The sequence below is a fragment of the Panulirus ornatus genome, chromosome 29, assembly GCF_036320965.1.
Source record: "Panulirus ornatus isolate Po-2019 chromosome 29, ASM3632096v1, whole genome shotgun sequence".
NCBI classification, from domain to species: domain Eukaryota; kingdom Metazoa; phylum Arthropoda; class Malacostraca; order Decapoda; family Palinuridae; genus Panulirus; species Panulirus ornatus.
In genome coordinates, this window is record NC_092252.1 from 16,374,943 (window position 1) to 16,386,610 (window position 11,668).

The window sequence follows — 11,668 nt, forward strand, 5'->3', positions numbered from 1 at the left end:
TCTTTTGGAAAGTCTCGTACAACGGAATTTCCTACCTCACACAACACTCCCTATATCTCAGAAACTCTCCTATACTCACTCTTCCGGAGAAATCTTTCCTCTCCTCTCCACCTCAGAAGACCTCGTCCCTCTTCTCTTAAAGTGCCCTCACCTCCATCCCTACCATTCAGCTGCAGACTCCATCACCGCCTTACTCCGTCACGTGAAGTTATTTCGTTCAAGAATTTTGGTGATCCAGAGCGGTATCTGTGAGAGAGAGAGAGAGAGAGAGAGAGAGAGAGAGAGAGAGAGAGAGAGAGAGAGAGAGAGAGAGAGAGAGAGAGAGAGAGAGAGAGAGAGAGAGAGAGAGAGAGAGAGAGAGAGAGAGAGAGAGAGAGAGAGAGAGAGAGAGAGAGAGTTCTTTTGAGGGGAAGGCAAAGACGAATGTCATTTAGACAAGAAGAGAATAAAATGAGAACGCTGCAGGGAATGGAGGACATGAGGGAGGAGACTGTACCCATCATCACCTTACACTAGTGGAAGGTATCATAAACCTTTGTATCTACAAAGGTTTCATTGTGATAAGACATAACATAAGACAGGTAGCGCAAGGAAACAGACGAAAGAATGGCCCAACCCACCCACACACATGTATATACATACACGTCCAAACACAGCACATATACATACCTATACATCTCAGTGTATACATATATATGCACACATGTCTCCATGTGACCAAAACATTTCAAAACACCCTCTTCTTCTCTCTCAACCACACTCTTTTTATTACCACACATCTCTTACCCTTACATTACTTACTCGACCAAACCACCTCACACCACATATTGTCCTCAAACATTTCATTTCCTAGCACATCCACCCTCCTGCGCACAACTCTATCCATAGCCCACGCCTCGCAACCATACAACATTGTTGGAACCACTATTCCTTCAAACATACCCATTTTTGCTTTCCGAGATAATGTTCTCGACTTCCACACATTCTTCAAGGCTCCCAGAATTTTCGCCCCCTCCCCCACCCTATGATTCACTTCCGCTTCCATGGTTCCATCCGCTGCCAAATCCACTCCCAGATATCTAAAACATTTCACTTCCTCCAGTTTTTCTCCATTCAAACTTACCTCCCAGTTGACTTGACCCTCAACCCTACTGTACCTAATAGCCTTACTCTTATTCACATTTAATCTCAACTTTCTTCTTTCACACACTTTACCAAACTCAGTCACTAGCTTCTGCAGTTTCTCACATGAATCAGCCATCAGCGCTGTATCATCAGCGAACAACTGACTCACTTCCCAAGCTCTCTCATCCACAACAGACTTCATACTTGCCCCTCTTTCCAAAACTCTTGCATTCACCTCCCTAACAACCCCATCCATAACAAATTAAACAACCATGAAGACATCACACACCCCTGCCGCAAACCTACATTCACTGAGAACCGATCACTTTCCTCTCTTCCTACACGTACACATGCCTTACATCTTCGATAAAAACTTTTCACTACTTCTAACAACTTGCCTCCCACACCATATATTCTTAATGCCTTCCACAGAGCATCTCTATCAACTTTATCATATGCCTTCTCCAGATCCATAAATGCTACATACAAATTCATTTGCTTTTCTAAGTATTTCTCACATACATTCTTCAAAGCAAACACCTGATCCACACATCCTCTACCACTTCTGAAACCACACTGCTCTTCTCCAATCTGATGCTCTGTACATGCCGTCACCCTCTCAATCAATACCCCCCCATATAATTTACCAGGAATACTCAACAAACTTATAACTCTGTAATTTGAGCACTCACTCTTATCCCCTTTGCCTTTGTACAATGGCACTATGCAAGCATTCCGCCAATCCTCAGGCACCTCACCATGAATCATACATACATTATATAACCTTACCAACCAGTCAACAATACAGTCACCCCCTTTTTTAATAAATTCCACTGCAATACCATCCAAACCCGCTGCCTTGCCGGCTTTCATCTTCCGCAAAGCTTTTACTACCTCTTCTCTGTTTATCAAATCATTTTCCCTAACCCTTATAGTGATGGTAGCACGACTTAGATATCAAACAATAGACTTATTGCATTAAGTATATTGACACCACACCAGTGCTTGATTCAAGAGGAAAGGAAAAAAAGCATATAAGAAATCTAGGATTAAAAGAGATTCACATTCTGGTTTCTTAGTATTAAGGATATGGACCCCTTATCTAATCTTCAAGTTAATGATGGGGGCTACCTTATCTCTGTATGACAGACCACCAACTGTGGCAAAAGATAAAGATTCCTGCCAGAATGATCGAGAAATCCAGCCGGAAAGAAAAGGATCCGACATCAGTCATGACACACCCCCAACACTCACCTCTTCGAGATGAAGAGAAGGTGTCTGGGCCTCGCGGTGAGGAGGCTGACGAAGAGGCTTGACCATCAGGCAGGAGTGAGGTGGGAGAACTCTTTCGGTGAATGGACGGTGACAATGATCGCGTGTCAGTCTTCTCCAAATGAGTCCAGATGACTAGTGGAGTGACATAGGGATTTGCTATGGGACCATTACTCTTCTTGATCTATGAGGCAGATGCCTTAAGAGACGTGGAAAGCGAGGAGGATTGCATTAACTTACAAGGGAACCTAAACAGACTCCCAAGTTGGTCTGATACAAGGTTGATAGAATTCAACCCGAGCAAATACATAATGCTCGAAGGAATGGAAGGCCTCAGTACGATTACGTACTAGCAAGAAATGAACTTCAGAATTCTGTGTGTGAGGAGGACAAGGGAGTAGACATCACCCCAGCCTGTTACTAGAGTCCCATATCAGATGAGCTAAGGAGGCAAAGCGTCTATTGGTAGAGATAAGAAAAGCTCTCAAGTATATATGGAAAAGGAAATGTTCAGCAAGCTCTTCATATCCTACATAAGGCTAAAACTATAACGTTTCTCAATTTCGATCACCGCACCTAAAGAAGCACAAAGATCCATTAGAGAAGGTACAGAAGAGAGCCACAAAGATCATACCAGAATCAAGGGAAATGAGTTATATGGAAAGACTTAAGCGTTTAGATTTGCCCAACTTGAATACGACAGAGATCCATGCCGTAGGGAATAGTTTTTCTCAAGAGATGTGTAGGAAGAGAGTAATCAGAGAACATAACATGAAATTATACAGCGCTAGAGAAAGGATACGTATAGAAGGGCTTTGATATGTAAGTGATAAGGACATGGTTAATTAAGAAAGTTGAAAATCGAGCAATCACTGCCCGTACAGTAGAAGGAGGTGATTAATCACCAAATATTCATACATATATGCATATATATTCGCCTTTAACACTTCCAGGAATCACATTTTCAGTGCAAATCTTCACGGAGCATTTTCTCTCAATGCTCTCGAACCGTTCCCTAAAGAATATGTTTGGAGGAGGCAGGAGGATCAAGGGCTAATATTCTTTGGTTTGGAAACAGCCACACTTAACAAGATATCGAATCTTTCTTCACCTTCGCGGCAACTGATAACGGAGTTTCTTACCCGTGTCCCCAACCCTTGGTCCGTGGTGGTATCTGAATGGCTGGCATCTCCACTGACACGTCCGCTGACACCGTCAGCCACAGCTGTACTGAGATCCTCAACGACAGCCCCTTCCAGGTCGCCACTGACACGTCCGCTGACACCGTCAGCCACAGCTGTACTGAGATCCTCAACGACAGCCCCTTCCAGGTCGCCACTGACAGCCTGTCCATGTCCAAGATCACCCAAGACAGACTCTCTCAGCTCCTCAGTGACAGACTCTCTCAGCTCCTCAGTGACAGACGCTCTCAGCTCCTCAGTGACAGACGCTCTCAGCTCCTCAGTGACAGACGCTCTCAGCTCCTCAGTGACAGACGCTCTCAGCTCCTCAGTGACAGACGCTCTCAGCTCCTCAGTGACAGACTATCTCAGCTCCTCAGTGACAGACTCTCTCAGCTCCTCAGTGACAGACGCTCTCAGCTCCTCAGTGACAGACTCTCTCAGCTCCTCAGTGACAGACGCTCTCAGCTCCTCAGTGACAGACGCTCTCAGCTCCTCAGTGACAGACGCTCTCAGCTCCTCAGTGACAGACTATCTCAGCTCCTCAGTGACAGACTCTCTCAGCTCCTCAGTGACAGACGCTCTCAGCTCCTCAGTGACAGACGCTCTCAGCTCCTCAGTGACAGACGCTCTCAGCTCCTCAGTGACAGACTCTCTCAGCTCCTCAGTGACAGACTCTCTCAGCTCCTCAGTGACAGACGCTCTCAGCTCCTCAGTGACAGACGCTCTCAGCTCCTCAGTGACAGACGCTCTCAGCTCCTCAGTGACAGACTATCTCAGCTCCTCAGTGACAGACTCTCTCAGCTCCTCAGTGACAGACGCTCTCAGCTCCTCAGTGACAGACGCTCTCAGCTCCTCAGTGACAGACGCTCTCAGCTCCTCAGTGACAGACGCTCTCAGCTCCTCAGTGACAGACGCTCTCAGCTCCTCAGTGACAGACGCTCTCAGCTCCTCAGTGACAGACGCTCTCAGCTCCTCAGTGACAGACGCTCCGAGATCTTCAGGGAAAGCTGGCCGAAGCTGGTCAGCGGCAGGTCCCCTGAGATCGGACATCCCAGCAGCTATGAGGTCGCAAGCGACAGCCACTCTGAGATCCTCGGCGAGAGGCGCTGTGAGGTCCTTAGTGAGAGATGTTGTGAGGTTCTCAGTGAGAGATGTTGTGAGGTCCTTAGTGAGAGATGTTGTGAGGTTCTCAGTGAGAGATGTTGTGAGGTCCTTAGTGAGAGATGTTGTGAGGTCCTTAGTGAGAGATGTTGTGAGGTCCTCAGTGAGAGATGTTGTGAGGTCCTTAGTGAGAGATGTTGTGAGGTTCTCAGTGAGAGATGTTGTGAGGTTCTCAGTGAGAGATGTTGTGAGGTCCTTAGTGAGAGATGTTGTGAGGTCCTTCGTGAGAGATGTTGTGAGGTTCTCAGTGAGAGATGTTGTGAGGTTCTCAGTGAGAGATGTTGTGAGGTCCTTAGTGAGAGATGTTGTGAGGTCCTTAGTGAGAGATGTTGTGAGGTCCTCAGTGAGAGATGTTGTGAGGTCCTTAGTGAGAGATGTTGTGAGGTTCTCAGTGAGAGATGTTGTGAGGTTCTCAGTGAGAGATGTTGTGAGGTCCTTAGTGAGAGATGTTGTGAGGTCCTTCGTGAGAGATGTTGTGAGGTTCTCAGTGAGAGATGTTGTGAGGTTCTCAGTGAGAGATGTTGTGAGGTCCTTCGTGAGAGATGTTGTGAGGTCCTTAGTGAGAGATGTTGTGAGGTTCTCAGTGAGGGATGTTGTGAGGTTCTCAGTGAGAGATGTTGTGAGGTCCTTAGTGAGAGACGTTGTGAGGTCCTTAGTGAGAGACGTTGTGAGGTCCTTAGTGAGAGATGTTGTGAGGTCCTTAGTGAGAGACGATGTGAGGTTCTCAGTGAGAGATGTTGTGAGGTTCTCAGTGAGAGATGTTGTGAGGTCCTTAGTGAGAGACGTTGTGAGGTCCTTAGTGAGAGATGTTGTGAGGTTCTCAGTGAGAGACGTTGTGAGGTTCTCAGTGAAAGATGTTATGAGGTTCTCTGCGAGAGATGTTATGAGGTCCTTAGTGAGAGACGTTATGAGGTTCTCAGTGAGAGATGTTATGAGGTTCTCTGCGACAGAGGCTGGTACTTCGACGGAGTCTCCAGTGGGTTCCTCAGTGGCGGCCTCGGGTTGTTCTTCAGTCACAGTCACGGGTTGTTCTTCAGTCACAATCACGGGTTGTTCTTCAGTCACAATCACGGGTTGTTCTTCAGTCACAGTCACGGGTTGTTCTTCAGTCACAGTCACGGGTTGTTCTTCAATCACAGTCACGGGTTGTTCTTCAGTCACAGTCACGGGTTGTTCTTCAGTCACAGTCACGGGTTGTTCTTCAATCACAGTCACGGGTTGTTCTTCAATCACAGTCACGGGTTGTTCTTCAGTCACAGTCACGGGTTGTTCTTCAGTCACAGTCACGGGTTGTTCTTCAGTCACAGTCACGGGTTGTTCTTCAGTCACAGTCACGGGTTGTTCTTCAGTCACAGTCACGGGTTGTTCTTCAGTCACTGTCACGGGTTGTTCTTCAATCACTGTCACGGGTTGTTCTTCAATCACTGTCACGGGTTGTTCTTCAATCACTGTCACGGGTTGTTCTTCAGTCACAGTCACGGGTTGTTCTTCAATCACAGTCACGGGTTGTTCTTCAATCACTGTCACGGGTTGTTCTTCAATCACAGTCACGGGTTGTTCTTCAATCACTGTCACGGGTTGTTCTTCAATCACTGTCACGGGTTGTTCTTCAATCACAGTCACAGGTTGTTTTTCAGTCACGGCCACTGGTTGTTCTTCAGTATCGGTCACGGGTTGTTCTTCAGTAGGGACCACCACCTCCCGCGGTTCAGCATCACCGTGTGCGAGCTCGTCGAAGGAAGCTTCCGGCAAAGGATTCTGGTAGAACTGAAAGAGCTGCCTCTCTACCTCCTCTGCAAGCCTCAACTCAGAGGCACGTCCCTGGCTCATGTCAAACTGAGGGAGGGTGGAAGTGAGGTGTATCAACAACGCCTCTACTTCCCCTGGTGCAGGTTTGGCTGCTCCTAGGTCCAGCTCTACCTCAGTCTCTCCAGGGAAGTCCAGACCAGGGTAAGTGATTCTTAATTCAAAAGTTGTTCCATGGGATGTTGTGCGTACGCAGGCGCTAGAGTGGATGATCAAGGAGGCATATCTGGGAGGAGAGTGTTTCTCATGTCCCATCTGTCCATCCGATACGATTACAGGGTTCGTGAACTTCAACATAATCGTCTCCAGGAAGTCTTCCATCTCACCGGGAGTAAAGTGGGTACCTTTTAGCTCCCGAGTCATGGAACAGTTAGGTAAAGTTGGATGGTCAGAGAAATGCAATGTCACACTGACCGAGTCATCAGTTGCTGGAGACCTCATCAGGAAGGTAAAATTGGCCCGAGACTACAGTCTATAAACCTGACATATCACTCTCTCTGTTTGCACCTCCTGAGAGCCAGGGCTCTCCTCCTGGTCTGGTTCATCTATTGAGTGTCCCTATTGGTCAACCATTGCAGGTACTTCGATGTCGTCCCTGAAAGTCTCACCCGATGGTTCAGTTGTTGTGGTCTCTGACTCCTCGCTGGAAAGCCCATGTGTCTCATGGTTATCAGTGTAGCTGCTGACCGTGTCATCTGAAGACGAAGTCATTTGGCCATCGAGAGCAATATGACAACCGATCAAGATCCTCTCCTGTCGTTTAGTCTACCTCTCCTCACTGGAGACATCATGTAGTATCTTTTTCAAGCTATGGATGATAACAATAACATTTATCAGGGAGAGACCCATGCATGTCGCAGCAAACTTAATTTCATCGCTGGTGATCCAGTAACCCTCCGTCTATCTCAGCACGTTGGATATCCTGTAGAGATCATCGACATAGTCATAACCCAGTACCAGCAATATGACGGTTCCCACAGATCCCAGAAAAGTCAACCACGTCTTTGACAACATTTTTGTCCTCTGTTAATTCTACATTCAATTATATTATGGCACTCGTTGACCGACACAATTCCATATCATAGATGGTTGATTTAGGAAAGTTGGAAATGATTTGCTTCTGTTGATTTCTTTTCTTTCTTTTACGTCATATATGAATAGTAGAGAAGTTAATGAAAGGGAAATGGATATGATTGTGCGGGAGAGGGTGGATATGTTGGAAATGAAATGAGGTGATTTGACCGAGTAATGAAAGGGTAAGGGAGATGTGTGGAAATAGAGTGGTTGAGATAGCAGAAGAGGTGGATGTGCTGAAATGGTTTTGACGTATGGAAGGAATGAGTGAAGAAAGGTTGACAAAGAGGATGCATGTGTCAGAAGTGGAGGGAACAGAGAGAAGAGGGAGACCAAACTGGAGATGGAATGAAGGGATGAAAAGAGATTTTGAGCGATTGGGGCCTGAACATGCAGGATAGTGAAAGGCATGCACAGGATAGAATGAATTGGAACAATGTGGTATACTGGGGTCGACGCGCTGTAAATGGACTAAATCAAGGTATGTGAGACGTCCAAGGTAAACCATGGAAGGGTCTGTGGGGTCTAGATGTGGATAGGGAGCCGTAGCATTTGTGCATTACACATGACAGCTAGAGAATTGATGTGAACGGATGTGGCCTTCCTTCTATTGAAAATTATTATCAATGGACGAATGCAATATATGAGCTGGAATGTATATTACATATCATATCTTTACTACCTACATTGTTCTTAATCACACAGAGTATCTTTGCTGAAATATTGGGTAATCAGTACTTGTTATACTGTGGTATCGAATCTTCACTATGGCAAAAATCTTAGAATGTTTCAAAAGCTTGTACTTATCTACATCTTCACTACGCGAGGCGGTAAGGAGTCTATGTGTTTTCACTGTACCATCATCTTCACTACACCTCGTCATCAAAGGATCACGGTTTGAGGAGAAAAGTGCTGGCTATCGATGAAATATAAAAAAAAAAGTGATACAGATAAAAAATGATAATAGTGAAGACAAACTTGTTGAAAACAATGTCTCTCTCTCTCCTTCACAAGGAAAGGGAAATCTTTAATATAATGATCAAGTTCGGGATTTGTGTTTGGCTGGTTGGGTACATATAAGTCTCCTATTAGAAAGGAAGTAAGTATAGCAAGGATGGGGTGTACCCTCACCGATAAGGGATGGATGGGGTTTACCTATACCAATAGAGAGTGGAAGAGTGGATCAAACTCATCCACCAATCTTGCTAAAAGTGGATTGCTCCGCAAGCCAAACCTTAGTCTTACATACTTCATATTAGATATCTCTGTTTTCAAGATACCCAAGTAAATATTGTATCACGTATCTTAATAATGCCATGAAAAAAGCAATTTGGTCATTATCATCTCTCGCTGTGAAGACAATAGCCACTCTATGTGGCTCATGGCCTGCATCTGTCACAGAAATTTGCATATCTGAAAAGTTAATTGCCTGGACATCAATTGATATTCATAATCACTCCGAGGACACAATGAGGGCTGTCATATCTCTCTCATTCACATGGGAGGGGTAAAAAGACGGTCGCTTCATAGGCCCGTTGTATATTCATGACGGAGTGTTGCTAGATACAGCACGACCTGGAAACACGAAATGGTGACGCCATTGGGATGAGATTACATCATGGGATGACGTCAAACAGTCGTGTAGTTGCACACGAAACGAAGCAGCGCTTCTACATTCAGCAGTTCTTATCCTGCTGGAGGGACCGACGAAGAAGAGCCACAATGCACAGTTCGGTTTGATGGTATCCAGATCTTTTTGGCATTCACGTGACAACGAGACGAAACCCGATGTCACAGTCGAGGAGGGAGAGCCAATGTATCGGATGTAGTGGCGTTAATGCAGGTGTAGTGGTGGTGATGCAGGTGTAGTGATGTTACTGCAGGTGTAGTGGTGTTACTGCAGGTGTAGTGATGTTACTGCAGATGTAGTGGTGTTAATGCAGGTGTAGTGGTGTTACTGCAGGTGTAGTGGTGTTGATACAGGTGTAGTGGTGCTGATGCAGGTTAGTGGCGTTACTGCAAGTGTCGTGGTGTTAATGCAGGTGTAGTGGTGTTACTGCAGGTGTAGTGGTGTTGATGGAGGTGTAGTGGTGATGATGCAGGTGTAGTGGTGTTACTGCAGATGTAGTGGTGTTAATGCAGGTGTAGTGGTGTTACTGCAGGTGTAGTGGTGTTGATACAGGTGTAGTGGTGTTGATGCAGGTTAGTGGCGTTACTGCAAGTGTCGTGGTGTTAATGCAGGTGTAGTGGTGTTACTGCAGGTGTAGTGATGTTACTGCAGGTGTCGTGGTGTTAATGCAGGTCTAGTGGTGTTGCTGCAAGTGTCGTGGTGTTAATGCAGGTGTAGTGGTGTTACTGCAGGTGTAGTGATGTTACTGCAGGTGTCTTGGTGTTAATGCAGGTGTAGTGGTGTTACTGCAAGTGTCGTGGTGTTAATGCAGGTGTAGTGGTGTTACTGCAGGTGCAGTGGTGTTACTGCAGGTGTAGTGGTGTTGATGCAGGTTAGTAGTGTTACTGCAGATGTAGTGGTGTTAATGCAGGTGTAGTGGTGCTACTGCAGGTGTAGTGGTGTTACTGCAGGTGTAGTGGAGTTAATGGTAGTGTAATGGTGATACAGAAGTAGTGGTGATGAGATAGTACTGGTAGTGATACGGGTTTAGTGGCGGTGAAGATGTAGTGATGATGTACATGTAGTGTTGATAAGGTAGTATTGGTGGTCGTTCAAGGCACGACCCTCCAGATCAGTCATGTTCTGACCCTCCAAGCGAGTCAGTTAGGTCCTGACCCTCCAAGCGAGTCAGTCACGTCCTGACCCTCCAAGCGAGTCAGTCAATTTACGAGCCTCTCTAGCGAGTCAGTCAATCCACGAGCCTCCCTAGCGAGTCAGTCAGGCGTGGATCACCGTCCACAACTTGACACAACATCTCCCAGTAACTCCTCAATGGACAAGTTTCCCATGACCTAATTCCAGTCCAATTTCGTGCTTTTGCTCGACAAGATTTGTTATTTTTAGAGACAATATCAACCAAGTTGTGTGGGCCTGCAGCTGGCAGCTATATACCTCCGTTTCCCTGCTGGCGCCCCCTGATGCCCTTAGTTCTTATCCCTGTAACTTCGTTTATCCTGTTGATTTATTTCTCATTTGCTCTTCTCTTCGGCTACGTACGGCTATTCACTTTACGTCCCTCGTTTGCCTCCTGCGTCTCGACGTACATGTTCGAGTCTCCCTGATTCATGTCCGTTGTTGTCCTTTGATTACACTGTGTAACATAATTTTTGCTGCTGGGAAGTAAGTGTTATTTCGCAATTTACTTATGTGTAAAAAGTAGGGGAAAAAAGCTATTATTCCCTTCAAACTTTGCGTTTGTGATCAGGACAACAATATTTCAAAATATTTCATCTATTTCTTATTGGACAACGGGCGGTTACACAATTTTTTTCTCTCATAAACTCAGATAAGCAGGAATATATGAATCAAAATGAACATATGTTTACACTTGTGTGAAACAAAAGTGATCACAAAAGATCTAGAAGTGAGTAGTTTTTCGAGATTTACGATTGTACTGTAAATCACTTTCACGAATTAGACCCCAAAATATAACCGCCCATCATGTTCTCCATATATATTCCCTGGTAACGGCATTCAAAGTCCAGTACATCCTGATGGAAGCGCTCGCCTTGCTCCTCCGAATACGCTCCCAATGTTCTTGAATCTATCAAGATGAGCGTCAAGGCTATTATAGACTTTGAGGGACATCTTACAGCCCATTTTGCCCTAGTTCGTCACCATAGTCTCAACCAGCTCCACATAGTTTTCGGCCTTGTGATTGGTCAAGAAACCCCCCTGACCACTGCGACACAGTTTTATCAAGCTGTTTCTTCCTTCCTTGTGAGCTTCTTGGGGAGTTCATTGCACTCCACTTAGGCAGCTACATCTAAACTGAACTGGTTGGCCTAAGGCTCTTATATTCATGCTACGATTTATATTACTAGAAACTTCTAGAAAGTTCTATATCAGCTAAGCACTGAATCCCTCTGGCAAGTTT

General features: G+C 45.7%; 1 protein-coding gene across 1 annotated transcript; it reads right to left on the reverse strand.

Annotated features, from left to right (window-relative positions):
• Positions 1-4,349: 4,349 nt before the first annotated feature.
• Positions 4,350-7,567, reverse strand: LOC139758202 (uncharacterized). Its single transcript, XM_071679444.1, has one exon. It carries the CDS (start codon positions 6,987-6,989, stop codon positions 4,350-4,352), a length of 2,640 nt encoding a protein of 879 aa, XP_071535545.1. The 5' UTR covers positions 6,990-7,567.
• Between the last annotated feature and the right edge of the window lie 4,101 nt (positions 7,568-11,668).

What these genes read in the sequence shown, in the direction of transcription:
- LOC139758202 (XM_071679444.1), bottom strand. Translation starts at nt 6,989, where the DNA reads ATGAGGTCTCCAGCAACTGATGACTCGGTCAGTGTGACATTGCATTTC.